Here is a 26,883-nt window from a genome sequence, read left to right as displayed (position 1 = left end):
TCCAGATAAGATAGTATGTTATTGTTAAATGCCTTTCCCAGACTGTAATTCTATTTGTGGTTTGTACTGTTGACTGTTGATTGTTAGCAGGTTCTGAAATAATGCAATTAAGTGATCCAAGAAAAAAATATAAAGCATTAATAAGCCACATCTGCATAGAGCAGAGTGAAAAATATGATTGACTAGCCATGATGCTCATCTAAATAAGATAATATAATTCATTTTGTCTTTTTCTCAGGTTAATAATCTGCTCTTTGTCTTAATCTTCTCTGAAAAATGGGTGTTTCATCATGTTCTTGATCTGCTACTCAATGCCACATGAAATTCTGCATTATCGTACATTTGGAGGTGTTCTTGTGGTAACAGAAGATTTAAAGCTTTGGGTTAGCTTGAAATGGCATACAGAACTGAACAGTATGTTGCATTAGAAAGGAGAAATCTTGCATCAAAATGCTGCAGTCCTAGGTGATGAATAATGTCCTCTGTGTGGAACAAGTTACGCACTTAACTGCTTATTCTTCTCCCCTTTTATCTCCCTTCTTTCCTTCTGCAGGTGTCACCCGCAGTAAGTTCCTACTTGTGTGAAGGTTTCAAAATGCATTACTGGCAGATAACTGAAGTGAGGGGTGGGGACTGACTTTTTTCAGTAGCAGAACTGGATCCCGAATGCATGTGCTAGCTGCAGGCAAAACTAGGCACAGTATTTCTTTTTCTTTAGATGACTACAGATTTCTTTTCTTCATAGTAAAAGTTTTTGTATAATATATCTTTGCCCATTTATTTTTAGAGACTACCCATTTATTTTTAAAAAGACTGTAGAAATATAAAAGGTATTTCTTTAAATGTAGCATCTGTAACAGAAAGAGGTCAGTCTTGTCATCTTTCTCTCAGTGGACAAATTTACAAGTGGGCTTGGAAGACTGATGTTACTATTAGGGGGTGGGTAACACTGATGACACTGAAGAAATGTCGTTAGGTGTGTATACAGGCGCTTGCTCTCTTTGAAGCTGGCCTCAGTGAAACTCAGTGAAAATGATTGCAAGAGTCTGTCGTTACATTTTCCTGGAACCGTAAGCAGAACTAGGAAGGGAAATTGGAGCAGGGGAAGGATGTCTTCTGGATCATTTGAACTAGCCTATCTCTGCCTTGCAAGACCCTGAGCAGCCTGGTCTGGTAGACCCTCCTTTGAGCAGAGAGGTGGATTAGGTGATCTCCAGTGGTCCTGCCAACCTCAACTATTCTGTGGTTCTATGATTCTTCACCAAATCATCTGCAGACTTGAAGTTTCCTGTAGGTGGGTGTCGTGGTTTAGCCCCAGCCAGCAACTAAGCACCACGCAGCCGCTCGCTCACTCCCCCTACCCCGATGGGATGGGGGAGAGAATCGGAGGAGTAAGAGTGAGAAACACTCCTGGGTTGAGATAAGAACAGTTTAATAATTGAAATAAAGTAAAATAGTAATGCTAATAGTAACAGTATAATAATGATAATAATAATAATGATACACGAAGCAAGAATGCACAATGCAATTGCTCACCACCCGCCGACCGATACCCAGACAGTTCCCGAGCAGCGATCGCTGCTCCCCGGCCAACCCCCCCCAGTTTCTATACTGAGCATGACGTCATATGGTATGGAATAGCCCTTTGGCCAGTTTGGATCAACTATTCTGGCTGTGCCCCCTCCCAGTTTCTTGTGCGCCTGGCAGAGCATGGGAAGCTGAAAAAGTCCTTGACTAGCATAAGCAGTACTCAGCAACAACTAAAAACATCAGCATGTTATCAACATTCTCCTACTAAATCCAAAACACAGCACTATGCCTGCTGCTAGGAAGAAAATTAACTCTATCCCAGCCGAAACCAGGACAGTATCCACCCCTTATTCTATACCATCTACGTCATGCACAGGCCCTCCCCTTTCCAATGTGTTCCAATTAATCACCACCACTTTCCCTATCTTGATATACACACAGATATCATTCCCTTCGTCTATGGCCCATCCCTCTAAAATGTCCATTGAGTTCATTTAGCCCATGACTTTGGGTTCCATCTGTCATCACAGTCTTTCAGAGCAGGAGAGGTGGTGTGCAGTGTTGGACTGTTGCATGCTGAAGTCAGTTCTCATTCCAACATGGTTTCATCAAAGTTCATTTTCATTAAGCTGGGCAATTCTTACTGCAATACCATTGATGCGGCATATATAGTATTATATACTTAATATTAACCTACTATATTATTATATTAACATGCAGTTAAGAGATAACATATAGTTAAGAGATAACATACAGTATTATAAAGCAATTAATATTATACAATTCAGTTCATTGGCTATTTTCACCCAAAATCAAATTCCCTTGAGGTACACATTGGGCTTCCCCATCCTTTCGCATCACCCACCAAGTGCACCCAGGTCCTTGAGCAAAAGCAATCCCACGAATGGGTTTGCCTTTGCCAGAGGGGGAAGTAACCCAGACTGTCTTCCCCAGCATATTTTTCATGTGCACTACAGGAACTTTATCTCCTTCTACAGTACGTAAAAGTTTTGATTGGGCAGGGCCAGCTCGATTGGCAGATCCCCTGGTGTTGACTAACCAGGTAGCTTTTGCTAAATGCGTATCCCAATGTTTAAACGTCCCACCACCCATTGCTCTCAGGGTAGTCTTTAACAATCCATTGTATCGCTCAATTTTCCCGGAGGCTGGTGCATGGTAAGGGATGTGATACACCCACTCAATGCCGTGCTCTTTGGCCCAGGTATCTATGAGGTTGTTTCGGAAATGAGTCCCGTTGTCTGACTCAATTCTTTCTGGGGTGCCATGTCGCCACAGGACTTGCTTTTCAAGGGCCAGGATGGTGTTCCGGGCGGTGGCATGGGGCACGGGATATGTTTCCAACCATCCAGTGGTTGCTTCCACCATGGTGAGCACGTAGCGCTTGCCTTGGCGGGTCTGTGGGAGCGTGATGTAATCAATCTGCCAGGCCTCCCCATATTTATATTTCAGCCATCGTTCACTATACCCAAGGGGCTTGAACTGCTTGGCTTGCTTGATTGCAGCGCATGTTTCACACTCATGAATAACCTGTGCAATACTGTCCATAGTTAAGTCCACCCCTCGATCACGAGCCCATTTATACGTTGCATCCCTTCCTTGATGGCCTGAGGCGTCATGGGCCCACCGAGCTATAAATAATTCACCCTTATGTTGCCAGTCCAAATCCACCTGAGCCACTTCAATCTTAGCAGCCTGATCTACTTGCTGGTTGTTTTGATGTTCTTCAGTGGCCCGACTCTTAGGTACATGAGCATCTACATGACGAACTTTTACAACCAGGTTCTCTACCCGGGCAGCAATATCTTGCCACAATGCGGCAGCCCAGATTGGTTTGCCTCTGCGCTGCCAGTTGCTCTGCTTCCATTGCTGCAGCCACCCCCACAGGGCATTTGCCATCATCCATAAGTCAGTATAGAGATAAAGGACTGGCCACTTTTCTCTTTCAGCAATATCTAAAGCCAGCTGGATGGCTTTCACCTCTGCAAACTGACTCGACTCCCCTTCTCCTTCAGCAGTTTCTGCGACTTGTCGTATAGGACTCCATACAGCAGCTTTCCACCTCTGATGCTTTCCCACGAGACAACAGGACCCATCAGTGAACAGGGCATATTGCTTTTCATTTTCTGGCAATTTATTATACAGTGGGGCCTCTTCAGCACGTGTCACCTCCTCCTCTGGTGATATTCTAAGGTTTTTTCCTTCTGGCCAGTCCATGATCACTTCCAAGATTCCTGGGCGACTGGGGTTTCCTATTCGAGCCCGTTGTGTGATCAATGCAACCCACTTACTCCATGTAGCATCAGTTGCATGATGTGTAGAGGGGACCCTCCCTTTGAACATCCAGCCCAACACCGGCAGTCGGGGTGCCAGCAGGAGCTTCAGTACCAACCACTTCTGAAGCAGCTCGAACCCCTTCATATGCTGCCAGTATCTCTTTCTCAGTTGGAGTATAGCGGGCTTCGGATCCTCTGTATCCCCGACTCCAAAACCCTAGGGGTCGACCTCGAGTCTCCCCTGGTGCTTTCTGCCAGAGGCTCCAGGTAGGGCCATTCTCCCCGGCTGCAGTGTAGAGCACATTTTTAATATCCTGCCCTGCCCGGACTGGCCCAAGGGCTACTGCATGAACTATCTCACGTTTAATTTGTTCAAAGGCTTGTTGTTGCTCAGGGCCCCATTTGAATTCGTTCTTCTTCCGGGTCACTTGATAGAGAGGGCTTACGATCTGGCTGTAATTTGGAATATGCATTCTCCAAAACCCCACAACGCCTAAGAAAGCTTGTGTTTCCTTTTTGCTAGTTGGTGGGGACATAGCTGTTATTTTGTTGATCACATCCATTGGGATCTGACGACGTCCATCTTGCCATTTTATTCCTAAAAACTGGATCTCCTGTGCAGGCCCCTTGACCTTACTCTGTTTTATGGCAAAACCAGCCTTCAGAAGGATTTGGACTATTTTCTTTCCCTTCTCAAAAACGTCTTCTGCTGTGTTGCCCCACACAATGATGTCATCAATGTACTGCAGATGTTCTGGAGCTTCACCCTGTTCCAGTGCTGTCTGGATCAGTCCATGGCAAATGGTGGGGCTGTGCTTCCACCCCTGGGGCAGTCGGTTCCAGGTGTACTGAACACCCCTCCAGGTAAAAGCAAACTGGGGTCTGCACTCTGCTGCCAAAGGGATGGAGAAAAATGCATTAGCAATATCAATTGTGGCATACCACTTAGCTGCCTTTGACTCCAGTTCATATTGAAGTTCTAGCATGTCTGGCACGGCAGCACTCAGCGGCGGTGTAACTTCGTTCAGGCCACGATAGTCCACTGTTAGTCTCCACTCCCCATTAGACTTTCGCACTGGCCATATGGGACTGTTAAAGGGTGAGCGAGTCTTGCTGATCACTCCCTGGCTCTCCAGTCGACGAATCAGGTTATGGATGGGAATCAGGGAGTCTCGGTTGGTGCGATATTGCCGCCTGTGCACAGTTGTGGTAGCAATTGGCACCTGTTGTTCCTCAACCTTCAGCAACCCTACAATCGAAGGGTCCTCTGAGAGACCGGGCAAGGTGGACAACTGTTTAATTTCCTCTGTCTCCAAAGCAGCTATACCAAAAGCCCACCGGTACCCTTTTGGGTCCTTGAAATACCCTCTCCTGAGGTAGTCTATGCCAAGGATGCACGGAGCATCTGGGCCAGTCACAATGGGGTGCTTTTGCCACTCATTCCCAGTTAGGCTCACTTCAGCTTCCAGTACAGTTAGCTGTTGGGATCCCCCTGTCACTCCAGAAATACAAATGGGTTCTGCCCCTCTATAGTTTGATGGCATTAGCGTGCACTGTGCACTGTCCACTAGAGCCTTATACTCCTGTGGGTCTGACGTTCCAGGCCATCGAATCCACACAGTCCAGTAAACCCGGTTGTCCCTTTCCTCCACCTGGCTGGAGGCAGGGCCCCTCTAACACTGGTCACAGCATTCGCTGTTCACTTCCTGTAAATGTGAATCAAAAGTCCCCTGATCAAGGTCGGAAGTAAAATTAGCCCTCTTACTCTGTCTCGGGAACTGCTCACTGGAAACTGGAGCTGCAATTTTCCTGGGAGAACCGCCTTTTCTAATAGTTTTTCCTTGCAACTCACGCACCCGTGCCTCTAAGGTTGAGGTGGGTTTTCCATCCCACTTTCTCATGTCCTCTCCATAATCACGCAGGTAAAACCACAGGGTGCCCCGTGGTGTGTATCCTCTATATCCTCTCTCTTGAGCATAGGGATGTTGACTCCTAATGGCTGAGACACTGGTCCGTGCAGGTGGGGAGTAGGACAGATCCTCTCTGAGTTGTTGGAACTCTTGGCACAGTTTTTCCACAGCCGAGACACAGGCCTGTAGGGAGGAAGAGAGCTTTTCTTCGTAGTCCCGGAGTTGTCTAGCCACTTCATCCACCGTTGGTGCCTCGTCGTCTTTCCAGGCTAGTATTGCCAACGAGTTGGAATACGATGCTGGTGCGCTCCGTACCACCTTCCGCCACATGGATTGTGTGCACCTGACTTCATCTGGGTCTTTGGTTAACTGCTCATCATTCAGGTCACTGTAAATCACCTCCAGCACGCCTAATTCCCTCAGGTACTGGATACCTTTCTCTACGGTGGTCCATTTGCTTGGGCGGTATAAAACATCCTCCTTAAAGGGATACCTTTCCTTCACGCTTGACAGAAGTCGCCTCCAGAGGCTGAGCGGTTTTGCCCCTTTTCCAATTGCTTTGTCAATGCCCCCTTCCCTGGAAAGGGATCCCAGCTGCTTGGCTTCCCTACCCTCTAAATCCAGGCTACTGGCCCCGTTATCCCAGCATCGGAGCAGCCAGGTGATGATGTGCTCGCCTGGATGACGACCGAAATCTTTTTGCATATCTCGCAGCTCACTCAGGGATAGGGATCGGGTGGTCACCATCTCATTTATGGGTTCTTCCTCCTCTGGTTCTTGTGATGGCCCTGGTTCATCTTCATCCCTTACTAAACGAACTGATTTCCTCGTGTATTTTTTCTTCTGTATAGGGGCAACTGATACCGGCGCAGGTTGGTTCTCTGGTTTAGCCACAGTGTCTGTCACTGGGGTTTGAGTAGCCGCAGTGCCCATGGCTGTGGCTGGAGTAGCCACAGTGCCTGGGGCAGGGTTTTGAGTAGCTGCAAGGCCTGTAGTGGGGGTTGGAGTAGCCGCAGGGCCTGTAGTGGGGGTTTGAATAGCCACAGTGCTTGTTGTTTTGTCATCAGATCCAGAGACCTTCTCTTTCTTTTGAGGGTACTGATTAGCGTTGACCACGGCTCGATAGGCATGGGCCAGTCCCCAGCATGTTGCAATGATTTGTGTCTCTCTGGAGCTACCAGGGTGACAACATACTTCTTCCAAATACTTTACTAATTCTTCAGGATTCTGCACTTGTTCAGGGGTGAAGTTCCAAAACACTGGAGGTCCCCACTGCCCTAGGTACTTGCGCATACGTTCCCACACACCCTGCCACTCATAACTATCCAGCCTTGGGGTAGATCTCTGGATGGTATTTTTAAACTGCTTACTGACCTTTATCAAAACAGAAACAACATTCCCAAGAATTATCAATAGAAGTATCTTAACTGCCCAGGGGTGTTCAAGATACAGGAAAGTTGTTGTAATGAAGGAGGAAACATCATAGAAGAAAGCAGCAAAGGTGCCATTCTGTATTTCCTCCACAACAAGCCTCTCAGAGTAAGAAGTATAATTGCTAACTCTCTCTATGAGGTAGTACCCGAAGTACAGTAGTGACTTCTGTATGAAACCCAAATACCAAAGAATGCTCAAGGTCAGGGTTTTGATAAGGAGCCTCCCAAGCAAAAGATCATGAATCACTGCAGAGCATAGCACACTACACAAACTGACAGCAAGCTTTAACGCGTGCTGCAAAAAAAAGAACATGGTGCAGATCAGAAGAGCTAATATCGTGACCGGCAACTGTTAACAGACTCCTTAATACACTCTGGTTAATCTGTTGTTATCTCAAACCCTTCGTGCCCCTCGTTGGGCGCCAAAAAGGACTGTCGTGGTTTAGCCCCAGCCAGCAACTAAGCACCACGCAGCCGCTCGCTCACTCCCCCTACCCCGATGGGATGGGGGAGAGAATCGGAGGAGTAAGAGTGAGAAACACTCCTGGGTTGAGATAAGAACAGTTTAATAATTGAAATAAAGTAAAATAGTAATGCTAATAGTAACAGTATAATAATGATAATAATAATAATGATACACGAAGCAAGTGATGCACAATGCAATTGCTCACCACCCGCCGACCGATACCCAGCCAGTTCCTGAGCAGCGATCGCTGGTCCCTGGCCACCCCCCCCCAGTTTCTATACTGAGCATGACGCCATATGGTATGGAATAGCCCTTTGGCCAGTTTGGATCAACTATTCTGGCTGTGCCCCCTCCCAGTTTCTTGTGCGCCTGGCAGAGCATGGGAAGCTGAAAAAGTCCTTGACTAGCATAAGCAGTATTCAGCAACAACTAAAAACATCAGCATGTTATCAACATTCTTCTCCTGCTAAATCCAAAACACAGCACTATGCCTGCTGCTAGGAAGAAAATTAACTCTATCCCAGCCGAAACCAGGACAGTGGGCGATACAAGGAATTTGAACTTTGTATTAAGAAGAAAACAAATATTTTGAAATGTGATCCAACAGCGAATCTGGCATTGATGGAGGTCTGTCTGTAGTTGAATATGAAAATAATAACTGAAAATAATTTAAAATAAAGTAACTTCTTAAAGTTCATTCCTTTTAAATATTTGAGGGCACTTCAGAGCTGTTGACAATACGTGCACAGATTCCAGAAATGAGATATTGTCACTTGCATAGGTAATTATTATCTTGTTGCAAAGACTAGCAGGAGAACCAGAAACCCCAGATGGCTGTTAGTAGATATTTTAATCATTTGGAGTATACCATTTAAAGGATATTTTGTCTAAAATTGGGTTTTTTTTGTAAACAGAGGAAAAAAGTATTATAACCCTCCAGTAGCTAATTCCTATTCTTAACTCTTAAGACTGAGTTAGAAGTAAAACCTGACATTTCTGTTTTGTAATGGCTTTGTTCAATCAGTTAACAGAGTGAGCACGTACATAATGATACTGTGAGGTGGGAGAAAACATCTGGTTGCAAGCTGCTGTCCAAAGATCAGAATTAGTAATGAGATTTTGCATCCTTTACGTCTGTGCTTCAGTAATGGGACTTGAGTCAGCAGGTGCAAGTCAAGGTTGCACAAGGACAAGAGAGGTCCTACAGCCTTGCCCTCTACTCTGATCTTCATCAGAAAGCGATAGCTGTGTTTTTAATAGAGAAGCCGCATCTTCAGATTAACTGGCCAACTGGTTCATTATTGATGAGGGCTTTAGAGATGATCATGATCAAGTTGTGTAAGAGGCGAGAGAAGCATTTTAAGAAGCTCGATTTGGCTCAGATGCCTCCATTTCCTTGTTGCCTGTTAGTTTTTATCATTTTGTATGACTTCTACTCTGAATTTATACTCTTTCTACACTCAAATACAGCACTGTAGGATAAAATTTGTAATTGTTATGGGGTAGCTGATCTAGCTGATCTATCCTCAGAGGTGCCAGATACTTTCTTTGAAATTGCTGTTGTGTTGATAGCCTAAGGCTTGGTAAAGTTTGGAATATTGCTTGATGGTTCATGAGATAATTCTTTACAACAGTTCCTGATGCCTTTCTGTTCCATTAGCTTTTAGCCATCTGTTGCTTTGATTACACTATTATAGGGAATAAGTGTTTTGGCAAGCTATTTAGCTGTGTTGAAAAATCTTGTTTCTTTGCTTTCTAGTATTTTATTGCTGCTGTTTCTTTCTTTTTTTTTTTCTCTCAACCTTTATAGTGCAATGCTTCTTGTTATTTACTTCTTGTTATTATAAGAAACAAAAGTCTGACCTAGTTTGAGGACATGATGAGGTTTATGGCTGTTTATGGCTGTTTTCCTTTCCTGTGAAAGTCCTTCTACCAAAAGAAGTTGTGTATTTCAAACATGGGCTGACAGAAGGTGGATATTATAACCTAACCATATTTAAATGTTTAGCTTTGGGATTCTTGCCTCTTAAGGCTTAAAATGTGCTTTTCTAGAGTCTGGCCAATGTGTTATGTCAGTATTACCTTCTATAGAAAATTATAACATCTTAACTTCTCTCTCCTCCCAACACTGCAAAAGTCAAAACAGGAAGAACTGGAAGATCATTAGAAAGAAGTCTGTATTCTCTGGCTTTACATTGTCAATTTGACCTTTTCATGTATTGCTCTGATTTTAAAGATGAACAGAGTAAAAGACAGATGGGGTGATAATGAACATAGAGACGTGCTTCCCTAAGTAGGTTCATTTTTAGGAGTTGTGATATACCAATTAATTTTTTTAAGGCATGGACTTTTGGAAATGAAATAAAATACTGTTTTTAGACTGCAGCTGAATTTCATTGGCATTTAATTTCTACTTTTAGGTTTTTGTTAATTTTTCCTGCAGTTAAAATAGCTGGGTGATACTGCAAAGCAAGAATTGCAGCAATTCTTAGTAAATTATTAATTCTGCTCAATAGGTCATTTTGTCTTGGCTGTGACTGAGGTGGCTGAGTTTCTTTTACTGCTTACCTGCTTGAGCTCTTTAAATTGAATCGCAACTTCTCCTGGAGTAACTTCTCACTTTTTTCACTTTTGGTGTCTGTGAGAGATGACTAAGGACTACTTGTAATTGGTAGCTGCAAGTGCTTACAAATGCTTCCTCAATCACTTGGTCTTCAAGTAGTAGTACTTGTTGTTAGGGGTAGTAACGTTATCTATGGGAAAATTATTTGAAGGAGGCAGTGTGTTGTACTGGTAGCAAGAGGAGAGAAGGAGTAAATAGTGTAAGTGAAGATCTGACTGGGGATTTTCAGCCCCACAAAGGGGTCTTTTTTTTGATTATTTCACCTTGTAAAACTGTACTGTGTTGGAAATTGCAACTGCTATCTCATACAAACAAAATGAGCTGTGTGAAGTAAACATAGAAAAGTAACGGAAATAGTTCACAATATAGTAAATCTACTAGCAAATGAAATTATTTAATACTAAATACCAGTCAAAGGTACTCAGAAGTATCATTCTGGAAACTGTTTTTGCATTTACTCTGGAAGGACTGCAATAAGCTTTTGTATTCCCTGTCAGAGAATATATGTTAGCTTGCAAGTTTGGTTATTTCAATGTGCATCCTGTTCCAGGGTTATTGTGTTTTAAAGCTGATTATTTTTGATTATGTTGTTATTTTGTTCAAAATATTATTCATGGTATTCTTGCTTGCCACACTGTCAGACCACTCTGTTGAAGTGATACCTGGACTAATTAGTAATTATGGATCTTCCTTCAGCTAAGCAACATATGTATTTCTTTTTGTACTGTGTTATGCTTTTAGTGCTTGTGTGTGGGACATGGTAAACGTTTTACCACATAAGCGTTAAGGATGTGGCACCACAGTGAAATCATAGCTGCTGAGCAATTTGTATATGTACATATATATATAGTGAAAACTTTCTGTTGTGTTCCTGCCGTAGCCTTTGCCAAACAGGGTCATCTGTTCTCTGTAGAATAATAAAGATTTTCAGTCAGAGTCGCTGTTCTGATTTTAGTAAGCAAAACAGAAATGTTCTTGTGTACATTAGTAGCTATGGAACAAAATTTCTAAGTGAGGGCCTAGTCCAAGTTTGACTTCTCCATACGAGGTGCTTCCAAACTGTCATGTGAAAGAACATTTCCTCAGAGAGCTGTTCTGATTATGTGGTGCAGGCACTTGTGAAATTTAACTACATGACAGTTACCAATTAATTAGATTTGTAACACTACTTCTTTATGAAAGTAGTTCTAATTGCCACAGGTGGTATTGACCATAAATATTTTTGGCAATTAACACATCTTCATTTAAGAAGGAAGTTGGTAGTCCAGAGGTGAAAACCCTGCAGCGTAGGTCATATGGACAGATTTGCACTGGATAGAGAAATAACGATGTGGAGTTCCCTAGGACAGCATTGGCTGGAGAAGAAAGGTCCACATGATGAATCCCATACCCTGAGAAGGTAGTGTGTGAGTTTGGAAGCTGTGTTTGTAGCACCTGAGCCAATTAGTTTTGCCTGTCATCCAGGTTTCTTATTTTTGGTTCAGCCTTATGCTAGGAATCTTCCTCTCCCCAAATTATGTCAGTGTCATCACTACACTCCGTTGTGAAGAGCAGACTTGCTTGTCCAAGCTGCGTTTCTAATGATGAAAAAGAATATTGCTCTTTATTTAGCCATGCTTTCAGACAATTGTTCTGATAACACTAGTGGCAATCATAAAATACAAGACTACAATGTTGGGCATTATAAAATAGTTGTAGTGTTGGCAGTTGACAGAAACAAATGACTTGGTCCCATCCCAGGAGATATTTTCAAATTAGAAATATGATATGTATTTATTTAAGTCTCTAGTGACATTTTATCTAGTCTTCACAGGGTTGTTATCTTTTTGGGAAAGGAAGTGACCAAATGGGGTTCTGCTCTGCAGAGTGACTGTAAATGTCATGCTGGACTGGACAGCATCTTCTGGGTTACTCAGTCTAGTCGCCTACTCTTGAAAACAACCACATGATATAATTGTGAAAAAAACATTCATACTTAATGACTGCATGTCACTTATTTTTCTTCTTGTCTATGATGGTCTACAGAACCAAATGGCATGGGATAAAATGAATCGAAAATAATGTTAATGAACAGTTCTCAATGATAGAGAAAATGAGCGAATGCGTTTGGTACAAACATCTCTTTGTAGTTGCTGCTGAATGAGTATCTTTATGTTTTGCTAAAATATAAATTGAAACATCATTGCCTTTTTTTCAAGTGGTGGCTAATACCACATTTCTGACCAAGCTATTTAATGTATTGTCTGATGGATGCTGAGACACATTGATATTTCTAAAAATTTGTGAGAGTTGCTTTCATGGTAGAACTTGCTTTTGAGCAAGTTGGGTTGTTTTTTTTTTCCCCTCATATGTTGAACTGATGATTCACTAAGTCTTCCTAAGCTCTTAAATTTGTGGAATTTAGTTTCCATATATCTGTAACGTATTATGTTGTGACATGCCAGATGGAGGAGTGCTTTGAATGGAGAAGGGTATTATTGGTGGACTTAACTCCATCTCTCCTTAGCTTCCTGGTTCGTTATAATTTTTGCAGTCTGAAGAACACTGTAGTTAATCTTCAAGTAGGTAGTGTTGTAGGCTTACAGTTTGTGCGGTCATGGTTTTCTTTCACTTGTGTATGGTTGTGTTTATGCACATTAGATTATACTGTACTGCTAATGTATTACTAAATGCTGTACTATTTTTCTTTGCTCCCTACTCTCTTCATTACCATAACTTAAAGTTTATGGCATATGTACAAATATTTTTAGGATGCTAATTTATTGTGTAAAAGGGTAGTTTCTTGTCAGACACTACCTTGTGAGAAGCAGAATTGTGTCTTGCTGTTGCTCTAACTGCCCGTACATTTTTATGTAGTAAAACCGGCCTGCTCTGCGTTTGGTAAAAACTAGTACTTCTGAGCCTTCATTTACAAAATAAGACACTTAAACCAAAAAGGAACGTAGGATCTTAAGGACAGAGATCCTAAGGAGAACACTTACAAATTGCTAAGTGTAGTTGCCTGCAGTGGCAGACAACTTTATTGTAATATACTCATTAAATTCCATCTCAAAAATTGTTATATTATTTTGCCTATTGTTCCTGTTGGATAGCTGTTCTGAATATTATTCTCTGATATGATTCCATTTTCCATTGTAAATCACTTCTGTAGTCAGGTTTTCTTTTACTTTGAATGCATGCTTTCCATTTGATAAAAATAGTGGCAATCTTTTGAATCTCAGAAATGTTTAGCTTTAAGCTTTCTCAGATAGAAGGAAAATATTAGGGGCAAATTCATATAAGTAAAGTCTGTTGGTAGTGGCAAATTCTGCAATACCAATTCTCAAATTTTTGTCCAGTGTGTATTAATGATAAACAGTCTAATTTTGAGATGTGTATGCAAGCCTGAAAGTACAATCGTTTGTTTTCTTCCTGCTTTCCAACATTTTTTTTCCACATAATCATATTTGTCCCAAGAGATGCTCCATTTTTTTTAACATATTGTCTAAACCTAGAAACTAGGTGTGCATAAAAAATGCAATTCTCTTAGGATTAGTCATAAACCAACAACGGCATTTATATAGCCTGTCTGGGGCACATAAAACACAAACTATTTTTTAGGAGAGAAAAATACTATATATGAAACAAACAAAAAAGATATTTTAGTGTACATTGTCAGGGTTTTAATATATCTCCAATTCCTGTTATACAAGATGAATACATGAGCTAGAAGCCCTCTGTCAGTGGCCATGTCCAAAATTTAAAGCAAATAAGAAATAGGTCACCTGCATAATCTTTGTTTTATTCTAATTTTAACTTTGGTACTAGATTTGGAAGATACTTTGAGTGAATAGGAGGTTTCCATAATGATGTGTTTTGATTATTCCCTAACTATTCCTAACTTCAGAATGAATTGTTTGACAACTTTTGGTTAAAAACAGTTCTCTTGAAACATAGCTCAGGCTCTGTTGGAGCACATTTTTATGTCTTTCTTGACCAGTAGCTGCAGAGTTAGTTTGCTAAACTACCATGTGGGAGCTCTGAGATTCATCTTTTGCCTGAAATTATTTGTGCCTATACTGCCTGTTTGTCAGGAAAGTAAATATCTGACCACTGGTTATTCAAGGCTGGATAGTGCCCTGCTCACCTTTTGATGCTGTTCTATTTTTTTGTTAGTTAGTATATGAGCATTTACCAGCATCTGGCTGAAACCTGGTGGAGTGCTCTTACTATAGTAGTAAGGTATTGATTATATATTGCTGACTTGCTGCCTGATTTTATAATTGTGTAAGTATTCCATAAGAAATAGAATGATTTCAACAGGAAAAGCAGGTAAATGAGGTGAGTCTTTTCTATCTTTGCTTTCCTTCCTTTCAGTTTCATTCTTTCTTCCTTCCAGCTTCTTTTCATTCTGTTCCCCTCTTCCCATTTATATTTTCTCTCTCTTGTTCATTCTGTCCCCAAATTCCCTCCTTGCATTATACTACTCTTCATTTTCTGACATCCCATTAATCTTCCAGTCTTTATGGCTTACTTTCCCACCTCCACAAGCACACCCACAAGATGCTTAGAAATTTTGCAGCATACCCAGTTGTCAAAAAACTAAACCTACAAGTCCCAGACCCATAATACTATGCTGGCAATGCTCATTAACTCCCACGCTGTTTGGAAAAAGAAACTGGTACAGTTAGTATAAGGTCTGCAAACCGTAATACATGCCTAATATTCCTTCGCTTTCCATTAAACCTGGAAACTTCTCATTGGAGTTGGGGAAGGAGATGGGATCTGGCTTTTTTGCTTCAACTATGGTTCTGATCTTTGCAGAAACCCTAGAAAGAGTGACATGAATGTGTAGTTAATAGTGCTGTGACCTCTGAAACTTTAGGTTTGAGGAGAATGCACTGTTCATCAATGGATGAGAAAACCTGTTGCAGTAGGTAGTTGTACCAGCAAGTGGATCCTCGGCACAGCAGCCACATCATAGCTTTACTGCTGTGGTATCAGTGCAAGTTCCCCACACGTGAGAGGCAGATGAGCACACCTGCTTTCTTTGACTCAAGAATGTCTGGCAAAGAAAACTGTGACCTGGAGAAGACGAAGCAGAGTTGCACTGGTCTTGCAGTAGACCCTTTTAATGTTAGTGGCTACTACTGCTGCAGCCACCAGCAGGAAGAGTGCAATGGTGTCAGGTCTCACTGCCAGAGGAGGGTCCAAGTGGGGTTTCCAGTGAGACATGCCTGTGGTCTCAGATGCTTCTGTCCAGTCTAGGCGCCAGGATTTCTGCCAGACCATGTTCTTTACTGCTGGCAAGAAGTCACTAAGAAAAATGACAAAAGGCTACATCTCTAATGTGTGTATGATCAACTGATCGCCCCCTCCACTAATTGCCTGTGAATGCTAAATAAAAAAGCAGTATTCAGTGTATGGATGACAGTGCTTAGTTTCCAAAGGCAGTAATTTGAGGCTTTTCTCTTGCTAAATAGCACCCATGCCAGTGTTTAGTGTTGCTCAGTGGAATTATCATCAGATTTAATCTTAATCAAAGGTCTCTTAAACAAGGGACCTGAATAGTTTTTGGATAGTTTTCACTCTCCTGTATTTCGGAAAAGCTCCGAACAATACAGACACACTTGAGATTTTTTGCTCCCCCCCCCCCCGGCTTTGAAAATGATCACTGTGTTGCTTTGTCCTCTTAATTCTGCTGTGAGGAAGATGAAGTTATTGTCAGTGTTAGAAATAGAAATGTAGAAATACAAGCTGCAGTAGCCAGTAGTAGGGGCTTGACCTGATTGCCTCTGCTTGTCCTTGGTTAGTATTTTTTTTAAGCCTGTATCACATTTAATTAACTGTGTGGCACATAAATGACAGTACTGTAACAGATACTATATGTTAAAACAATATTACTGGCTACACCACAGCTGAATATAGCTGTACGGTAACTAACCTCAGAATTATTGGATCAATCACTGGTAACTCGCCCAAGGTTAGATATTGCCAGCAGTGCTTCCAGTTCCTTTCTTTCCATTCTTCTTATTCAGAGGATAGTGCCAAAGGAGGCTAAGCAAAGCATTGCTAAGCAATCAAAGGGAATCAAGTCCTCTCCTTTACCCTCTGTTCTCTATTATGCAGTAAGGATGCCAGTTATTTAATGTTAAATGAAATGAATTACCGGACTGAACTTAAAGATGAACTTGCCCAGTAAAATGATGCCTCATCATGGATAAAACAAACCTATAGCACAGTTAAAGATAATCATTATTTTTGAAAAATCTTCTTTCTCTAGAATCCTACTCAAGTGGGAACTGCACTTCAGGTTTTCCATAACCTTGGGACTTTGAAGGATACCATTGCTAATGTGGTGGACGGATACTGCACAGTCCTGGAGGACAACATAAAAAATGCTTTGGATATCAAAGTATTGACCCAACCATCTCAAACTATTACAAGAGGTATGATACTTGTTTTACAGAGAATAACTGATTTTTTTGACAGAAGTAAAGTATGTTGTCACATGGAAGAAACTCTCATATCCAAGCCTGTTACAGGAACGTTTCCATGCTTGCTTTAACCAGTAGAGGATGAGAGTAGGCATGTCTCAGAAGTCATCTAAGACAAAGCCAAAATTGGGTGTCTCTGTTGTTACTGGGCTCAGAAGTTTTTCTTTGTTCCCCACCTCCCCTCTTTTTCCTGACTTGCCCAGAAAATTGTCCTTATTAGTTTACAGCTTTGCAGCATTTTCTTAGCAGTTTGTCATGGAAAGATTAATCCAAATTCTGCTTTCTTTGTGTTGGTGGGACGATCATGGGTAGACATTATTTGCAAGCAATGGAACAAGCCCAAAACTACATTGTGACGCTTTTGTCAGGTGGAAATAATTTCAAAGCAGTATATTCAATATGAAGGAATGTTGCACTATTAAACATTTAGTTCCCCCATGTTAGCTCAGATACCAAAGAATACTGAGGAACTGGGCAGGCAGGCAAATTGGAACTTTGGTAATATGAACATTTAAAACTATTTTTAAAAAACTTTTGCACCAAGTTGGGGGTCCAAAACCATAATCACTAGCATAATAAAGGAATGCAGACCCTCTCAAGGGAAGTGGTGGTTTAGAAGCTGCATGCCCTTCAGCTGGAATATCACTTTTTTTAGCAGTTTGCCTATGCATTTAAGTCCTGAGCTGGTAATACCTGTATTTTTCACAGGTATTTTTACTGTCTCTGCCATTTCACTTTGCTATTATGTCCTGCAACAGTGCTCACTGGCATTACCGTGGTGTTTTGTGGAGGTCTGAATTAGTAAAGCAGGTAACAGTGATGAACACTGAAGTATGCCTACTGAACTTCAGAGTTTAGTTGACTTCTCAGTTGGGACAGCTGAGGCCATTCACAAAGCTCTGTTTTGAAGCTATTTTAGGTTACTTTGATTTTTTTAAAAAAATTCTTATGTCACAGTGCATAGAGATTGATATTTCTAATATTTTAATTTTCACATGCGAAAGCTGAAATGTGCTGCTGTGTGTTTTTAAAAACCATTTAGGTGGCCCTGGTAGAGCTGCTATGCCAACACCTGGGAACACAGCAGCTTTTCGAGCAGCCCTCTGGACAAACATGGAGAAACTCATGGATCAGATCTGTGCTGCTTGCGGACAGGTACTCAGCAGCTAATTCCTGTTTGTCTAGTCATGCAGTTTTGCATATAAGATACTAGATGTCACTTTTCCTCTCAATAAATTCTTTCTTACAGGTGCAGCACTTGCAGAAAGTATTGACAAAGAAAAGAGATCCTGTGTCACATGTCTGCTTCATAGAGGAAATAGTTAAGGTAAGGTTTTAATTTAGCTGAATATGGTTTAGTAATTCTGTTCAGGAAAATGTGATGAGGGAATGCTTTTGTTTACAATTTTACAGTTCCATAATTTTTTTTAAATTAAATTAATGGGAAAGCATTGAAAGTCAAACTAACATTGAAAGCTGTATTTATGGTCTGCGGGTTACATCTGGGGTATAAGCATGTTCTTTTTATAATAATTTCTTTTGTTTTCTTTAAAGGGAGCTGATAAGGCACCACTGTCAGTTTTTATTACTGATCATTAATGTCATTCCATAAAATACCATGCGATTTCAGTAATTAATTAAGTCTGTTAGTTTGCATAGGAAAATATGTCTTCATCTAACACTTTCAGCCATCTGTTTCTCTGCTTCTTGGCAATTTCTTCCTTGAAAAATAATCATGGCTGTTCTTTTGAATACCTATTATTTTCCATTCAGTTGCATTGTTTTCTATTCATATTTGCAATAATTTGATTAATGGTCTCCTTCAGTGTTAGGAGCAGAATTACTGAAGCTAGAAACAAAAACAAAAGATGTGTTTATGCAGACATCTCCTTTTCCAAGTATATGGCTGGATTTTTAATTTACATGAATTTAATTTTTGAACTATGTTGGGGAAACTCTTCATATGCAAATGTGGTCTTCTCAACAATGAAAGCAAATAATGAAGGTTAAACACAGCATTTAAGTTTATCTGTGTGGTAAGCCCATCTCCCAAAAGATGTTGCACAGAACATGACTTTTCTGTGAGGCACTGAAAGCTTCAAGAGAAGCTTGTAAAAAAAAACCAAACACCAAAAAAACCTGCAAAACACCTCAAAAATTTTATAAACTCTTAGCATATTTTCTTCATTAAAAAGTTTGATCTGGCAAAAAGTATCTATTGCTGCCTGGGTGGAGCCCTTCAGTAGATCAGCATGTTTAAGGAGAAACACAGAAACCTAGAGACAGAAGGAGGAACTCTGGAAGGCTCAGGAAGAGTTTGGATGGAAAGGGAGCTTAGATAAATGAGCTTTCAGGGTTTGTGAGTGGCTTCCACCCTGAGCCTGTGCTTCTCACTTTCACTCTTCCCCTTTGTAGAACAGCCCTTGAAAAGGGCATAGGAGCTTTTCCAGTTGTCGAGGATGATAATAGAGGGAAACCAAAGGAAATCTTTTATCGTCCTGGAGAATAAATGAAAAGGGAAAATGAATCTCAATAGGAGCTAGACGCAGAGTAAGGAAAAACTCATTAGAAAATAAAATAAAAGGCTTTTGGGTTGTGATATGCTAAGCATGTTCTGTGATCTCTCTCATTACCCTTCCTTCTCTTTGACTTCATACTACAGGATTGCATCTAAGTGACAAAATGTATTTCCCAAATAAAATCCATCTGTTTGGTTCTCCACAGTTATCACTCTTCCAGTTAGTTTGCTGTTCAACAGGTGTTTTGGTGTGGTATAACACCAAGCTGGACAGTTGTCACCCTCAGTGAGGCAGCTAAGGGGCAGTGGTACATCCTTGTCTGATGCTACCAGAACTTTCTCAGCATGACACGGTACTGCTGATAGCACTGATGCCTTACTGTCGTCTTGCATGAGATGGTTCAGTGTAGCACAGTGTTTTTCTTGGCCTTTCTCACAGTTATACCATTTGTTCTAGTGTCCCTTGAAAAAGGTATGGCACCAGCCTGCAGATGGATGAAGTCACACCAAACAGTAGAGCTGTTGTTTAGACAAAACCAGACAAGTACTACACGCTGCTGAAATTCAAGAGTGTATGTACAGATGTATGGGAGAGTATGAATTGTGGTGTACGTTGAAGATAGGTATAAGTAAGAAACTGGTATTTTGCCGTTTACTAATGAAGTTTCCATCTCATATTAATCCAAACTGAAACAATGTGCTTACCTCAGCATGGATTTTCTTTATTGTATTCAATTTCATTAATAAACTGAGCAAACGAACAAAACAAACTAAAGGTACTAACATTATACCCATTTGCTAGGGCACCATGCCCACACCAGAAGATAGGAAAACGAATCATCCACTCTACAGTCTGTGCACTAATTACTGTTACTGATGTCAACATTATTATTATAGTCATCTTCTGCAGCAGCTGCAGTACCACTTTGCCTGTCCATCTGCTTCCTTGTTTTGATTACTGCAGTGCAAGTATCATCCTAGGAAGCATAAGAGAGGAGGAGACCCAGCCTTTTTAAAGCACAAGTCCTTTAATAGCAAGGAAGCTACTTGCCTTTTTTTTTTTTTCCTAATCATTCTCTTTTTTCCCATTGGGAATTTTTTGTGTCTTTCTCTTCACAGATAGCACAGCCTGCATTTTTTCTCATTTTGTATTACCATCTCAAACATGTGCTTTCCGGCCTTCTAATTACCTGTTAACATAATAATATTTAGTAGTGTTGTATTGTGTTGTATCTAAAAATGTAGTTTTAAAACCACTAACTAATTAATTAAAAGATTCACAAAAACTCTGTTTTTTTTTTAAAAAAAAAGGGAAGCAAACCAAAAATCTGACAGATGGAGAAACTGAGGCACAGAACCTGTAAAATTTATAAATACTGGAGTTCAGCAGGAGGGCAATGACAACACCCGTATATTTTCTACACTATGGTTTCTCTTACAGAATTCACTTCCAAATTTTTCTACCATTAGAAGTGGCCAAGAGTTAAGTGACATACCCAGGCTTACATAAGTATCATGGAAGAATCTGGAGATGAAATTTACACTGCACTTTTTCCCACTCCTTCCCTTTGCAGATCCAGATTTTGGTATTTCTCTTTTGCTACAGTATGAAATGAATGCAATTTTGAAAAGAAATCATGCATTCATAGTACATTGTAAAAATTGTTACATTTCATACTAGTAATGAACTATAGATTCGTTATTAATCTGTAAACATTAAAATTACAGATTTAATTTCCAGAAAAGATCTATGGGATATTTAAAGCAGAAATACATTTATTTTAAGACTGAATGGACATTTTTGTGGCTTTATCTAATAAGAAAGGCCTCTAATGACTAGATTTTAGTTGAGGAGCAAGGCTAAAAGAATTCAGAATTCATTAAGTTCTGATTTCTAGTTTTGGGAAAAACAAATAGAGATTTAATTTTATACATTTTTTAAAAGTCAGGGTTATTGTTTTCATAATGTTGAGGGTAAAAATTAAAATTACAAATAAGATTTAAGTAATATAAAATTGATATTTTTGTTCACCTAATAACTGGGTATTTATATCACGTCTTTCGATTGCTTAATTCACCTTCAGAGAGCTAATAGGTTACTCCAGTTTATTCTGCGTTATTGCTTCTCTCTTTCAATGTCTAGTGACTAATCCTGCCTCAGCTGTTGTAATACCTAAACTACAATTGACTTTAGTGTAAGTTGCAGCGGAACATATCTTTCTGTGACAGCCACCTTCCTAATTAGAGATAAGAATCCCTCTAAGCACCTTGTAAAAGAGTGGAAAATGATCTCTGATCCTCATCTATTTTAGGTCCTTCACTCCTACGTAGGCACCAGTGAGCAGTTGTGCAAAGTGAGAAGCAGCCTTAAAAGCAGCAAATCATTTTGGGGGGGGGGGGGGGGGTTTGGGGTGGTCAATAGAAAGGGTGAGCTGGGGTCTCCCCAGTGGGCAGAAGGCTACTCCTGTGCGAGAGCAGATCTGCCCTTGATCGCCTTTCATCTGCTGCTGTCGCGCTTGTCAGCAGCTAAAGCACACCACAAACCCTGTCATTTACGTAAGCCTCGGGGTAAAAAAGTGAGCTGAGAGTTGTAGGGAGTGTTATTATGTACTTCGTGGAAGGCTCTTATCATTGCCGCTCCTGGTGAACGCTTGGTGAGTAAGCAGGCTATTTTCCTGAGTTGTCAACACTGGCAATATGAGGTGTTAACGATACAGAAGGAAATGTCCTCATCATTACATAAGATAAAGAAAATAAACGGAAAATATAAATGTTTATTGCCCAAAGTGTACTTACATTTCACCTTCTTATTTCTCCTCCCTGTCCAAACTTGTTAAAAAATGTTGCTGCTTTGAAATTATTCACATCTAACATCACATACTCACATTCAGTTGACCCAATTAAAAAATAATCCCAAGTGGAAAAAAATTGAAAAATAATATAATTACTGCTTTGTGTGAGTTCAAAAAGTAATCTGGTTTTCACCTATTATTACAAATATGTGATTTATTTTCCAGTATTTTTTTGTAGAAGCATAATTGGATTACTTGCACATCATTTCTACTGTGGTTTCTGCTTATTATTTAAGCAATAACAAGGTACTTTGTGGACATCTAAATACAGGTGAATGAGCAGGTTTTTGATCCTCGAAGTACCGAAGATGCTCTTTATTTCAAACCTACAAATTGTCCCGCTGAATTCAGTTGCAAGATTTTTGAGGCCTCTCTTAAAAAACCAAAAAGGTCTTACTAGTTAAAAGTCCAGATTCTGGTTTTGGGTGGTTCAGTGTGTCCAGACAGCCATGCTAAAAGTAATTTGGTTCTAATTCAAATCGGAGGGTCAGAGCCTATGCAGTGGTTTCCTAATGACACTGTGTTTTCTCTGGAACTTTAATTCCATTTCTCTGGCAGAAATGTGCAGCTGTAAATAAAAGGGATGGTGTGGAGGTTGCGTAGGTTAGTAGGTTATAATGACCTTTGTTCTTTTTCACTTCTGGTTTGGTGGGGTTTGTGCAAATTACAGTTCCGTGATGATTGAAAATTATTAAGTCAGTTGGTTTTGAGTCAGCTTACTATTTGAAAAGAAATGCATTTACCAAAAGTGCCGCCTTTTATCATCGTTCTTGTCAATCTTACCTGAACAACTATGGGCTGAGTGGATGTGGTAACAAACCACCCTTTCATCCTTGGATGGGGTATGTAGTAGTCAAGGTGAAAGCGTAGTTTGAATTGCTGCTGTACATACTAAATCAGTTCTCTGGATAGAAGAAAGCCGGCAGTTCCCATGGGTACTTACTGGCTTTTGGAAACACTAAGTTCATTTACTTCCAGTTGATGCATATCTTGCAGGAGTATGGAAGGATTAATTAATGTTTTAAGTAATTTTGAAGATATAGGACACTGTTTAAGACCTACGTATTTTTTTTTCCTTTCAAATTAGTTTTTCTGAGGAATCACTTAAGAATTCTAATATTCTAATAATGAAAATGCACAGTCTTAACTTTATTCTATCGTTAAGAAGGTTATCTTTTTTAAAAAAACAGGTTTTGTTTCTTTTGTCAGCTGCATAGAGAGACCTTTTTAAAATGTTGCACTACTGCTGGAAGTCTAGAAACTATTACACCTTGGGTATAAACTGATCAACTCATTGTAATGAAATTCTATGCCCTGCAGTAAAACAAAAAAATCAAGGTCATTTTTAAAATCATGGTGTCATTTATTGACATCTCTTCACCTGCAATGTATAATGTAGACAACATTAGAAATTTAAATTCACTGTTCTTTTAAGAAATTTAATCTCGACTACTTTGAGAAGATAGAAAAGTTTTATTGAAAACATGCTTGGAATTTGTCTATTTCTTTGCTGATTAATTGCACTACTAGGGATGATAGCTTTTTGTTCACAGTCTAACATTTGGCAATTATGTTGCTATAGAAATAGTGCAAATAGATTTCCTTATTTCTGTCCCATAAGATCGTGCCGTACAAAATTGTTAAATCATTTGCATTGTTGCTTTATTGGTGGAAAAAATACTTAGGCTGTCCTTTAAATGTCTTCTGTTTTTAGAGCAACGTTTGCAAGTCCTGTATTTCTTTATGGCAGAGCCTTTGATTACAGATAGAAAACACTGTATGTATTAGTATGCAAAGCCTGATTTCAGGAGCCTGCAGCAACTAGCTGCATGGTAATATTCACTATATTGTTTTACATTTCAAAGAGGTTTCACAATAAAGATGGTTTTCACATTCTACTCAAAGTATCAAAATTTCTACAGGGAAAAATAAGTTGGAAGTGATTGTCATGAAGTGGGAGCCAGTTTAGAATCAGTGGGTCAGATTTATTATTTGAATGTTAGAATAGCTATTTCAGACACACACAAATATGATAATTCACAGATGGGAAATTATACTCATTAAGTTCTAAATTTACAGTGTGGAGGAAATAGAGACATTTGTAAAAATAAATATATGTCTTTTCAGCATCTTCTTGCATTCTTGTCTAATACTGAATAAGGGGGGTACTTTCATTCTCATTCCTTGAATTTAGATTTAATGTCAGATACTAAATAGTTATATTAAGAACAGAGCTCAAGAGATTTCATTTCAGTAATAGCAAAGTTCATTAGTAGTTCGGTATGTTTTTTAAAAATGAGGTAAGCTGTTCTGGTTTTATGTTTGAGGAGTCTTTAAATCAGTTTTCCAGGCTGCAGCACTAATATTATTGTAGAGTAACAGTGAATACAGATCTTCAAATATCTTTGCTCTTATGGTGCTGGTACTCAGCCCACTATTGTTCAGTGGTTTATTAACTTACTAGTAGCTATTACGGAAAACGGGTTATACTTTTTGAACTGTGAAATCAAGTCACTTTCGTGTAGGAAAGTGGGAAGGGGTTTAGCACATGGATTCTGTCAGCCTGTAGTTTTTTCCAGCAAAGATAATCTTGTAATCCTGCAAACAGGAAACATTAATCTAAATTTCAACTCTGTACAGCTGAGTAATAATGTCGCTTCACACTATTAACACGTCTGCATACAGGCTGTAATACAATGCACTAAAGATATAAAGACTACTGAAAAAAAGAATCTTTAATATGCAAGTATAAATGTTTTTTTTTCCCCTGTTCATTCCATACCAATAAAAGAATACTGATCTGAATCCTTTCCTCACCACCAGTCATTGCGTAGAAGATGGTTGAATCTGCAGTCTCTCTCGGTTGTACTGTGTGCTATAACAGCCCTCTTTTTGAAGTTCTGAAACTCAGCTTTTTGTGAACATGGGATTGAATGGCCAGGCCCAGAAGGTGGTGATCAGTGGCGCAAAGTCTGTCTGGGGGCTAGTAACTAGTGGTGTACCCCAGGGGTCAATACGGGGTCCAGTCCTGTTTAACACCTTCATTAATGATCTGGATGATGGATGAATGTACCCTCAGCCAGTTTGCTGATGACACAAAACTGGGAGGAGTGGCTGATGCTCTAGAGGGTCGTGCTGCCATCCAGGGGGACCTCAACAGGCTGGAGAAATGGGCTGACAGGCAACCTCATGAAGTTCAACGAGGAGAAGTGCAGAGTCCTGCACCTGGGGAGGAACAACCCCAGCCACCAGTACATGCTGGGGGCCACCCAGCTGGAAAGCAGCTTGGCAGAAAAGGACATGGGGGTCTTGGTGGCCACCAAGTTGAACATAAGCCAGCAGTGTGCCCTTGTGGCAAAGGTAAATAGCATCCTGGGCTGCATGAGGCAGAGTATTGCCAGCAGATTGAGGAGGTGATCCTTTCCTGTAATCATCATCATTGAGACCACACATGGAGAACTGTGTTGAGTTCTGGGCTCCCCAGTATGAGAGAGGTGTGGACACACTAGAAAGAGTCCAACAAAGGGCCACAAAGATGATGAAGGGACTGGAGCATCTCTCCTATAAGGGGAGGCTGAGAGAGCTGGGACTGTTCAGCTTGGAGAAGAGAAAGCTCAGAGGGATCTCATCAATGTATATAATACTTGAAGGGAGGGTGCAAAGACGCTGGAGCCAGGCTCTTTCCAGTGGTGCCCAGTGACAGGACCAGAGGCAACGGGCACAAACTGAAACACGGGAGGTTCCCTCTGAACATCAGGAAACCCTTTTGTGCTGTGAGGGTGACTGAGCACTGGCACAGGTTGCCCAGGGAGGTGGTGGAGGCTCCATCCCTGAGGGTACTCAAAAGCTGTCTGGTGATGGGCCTGGGCAAACCTGGTCTAGGTGGTCCTGCTTAAGCAGCAGGGTTGGACTAGATGACCTCCAGAGGTTGCTTCCAACCTCAACCATTCTGTGATTCTGTTGACTTGCAGCTTAAAATCTCTGCCTAAAAGGCTGGTCAGCTGCTTTGAATTTGGTATCTACTAAATGTAGACCTTTTCTGTTCTAGACTAGCAAAAGTGTTAAACTTCTGCCACTAGAATATTAAGTTTTCATACTTATGATGCTTGTATTATTGGGGAAAGACTCAATCTTATTAGTTTACAACAGAAAGATTTGCTTAAGAGAACCTTATCTTAAAATACAATTTGCTAGTCGGTGTTCACTCAGAATGCATAAGCCTGTGTTTGACTTTGCTTTCTTGAGCTGGGACAGAGAGCAGGATGAACTAGCACTGTCCAAATGTCTCCTGGCACTGTCATTATGCAGTATTATCACACATTCTTAATTGTTTTATCTAAAAATCTGTTGTGGGGAAGTTGCACAATATTACTGTCTGTGCAGAGTATTGACAATAGCAACTTTATAGTAATAGTTGAAACTAAATAGTTATACAAGGTGAACACATTTTTTGGTGATTGTTGATTATGGCCCTGATTCAGCAAAGCACTTAGGCACATTCTTAATTTCACATAAATAAGGTATACCATGGAAGTCAAACAGACTGCCTGCATCTATTATTCTAATAAGGGTAAACTTTGTTGAATTATGGTTTACACTAATGACCTTTGTCTAGTTCATGTACACAATAAAGCGAGCCCTACTGTTGAGCAAATTCATTGCCATTTGTGGTGTAGCCTGCCGGATGTATTTTGTCTGATTTACGTGTGTAATTTCCATGAGCAAGTAATTTCTATGTGAATAGTATGTGTGACTGAGTACCAAATTTTTAAACAGTATGG

General features: G+C 40.4%; 1 protein-coding gene across 1 annotated transcript in view; it reads left to right on the top strand.

Annotated features, from left to right (window-relative positions):
* COG5 (component of oligomeric golgi complex 5) overlaps positions 1-26,883 on the top strand; it is a 200,895-nt gene that overhangs the window by 116,374 nt on the left and 57,638 nt on the right. The window contains exons 10-12 of the mRNA XM_075719793.1: positions 16,519-16,684; positions 17,775-17,887; positions 17,982-18,059. Of these exons, the coding sequence (XP_075575908.1) occupies positions 16,519-16,684; positions 17,775-17,887; positions 17,982-18,059 (357 nt within the window). The remainder of the gene's footprint in view (positions 1-16,518; positions 16,685-17,774; positions 17,888-17,981; positions 18,060-26,883) is intronic.

The sequence above is a fragment of the Pelecanus crispus genome, chromosome 1 (assembly GCF_030463565.1).
Source record: "Pelecanus crispus isolate bPelCri1 chromosome 1, bPelCri1.pri, whole genome shotgun sequence".
Lineage (NCBI taxonomy): Eukaryota > Metazoa > Chordata > Aves > Pelecaniformes > Pelecanidae > Pelecanus > Pelecanus crispus.
This window is presented reverse-complemented; position numbering and strand designations above follow the sequence as displayed.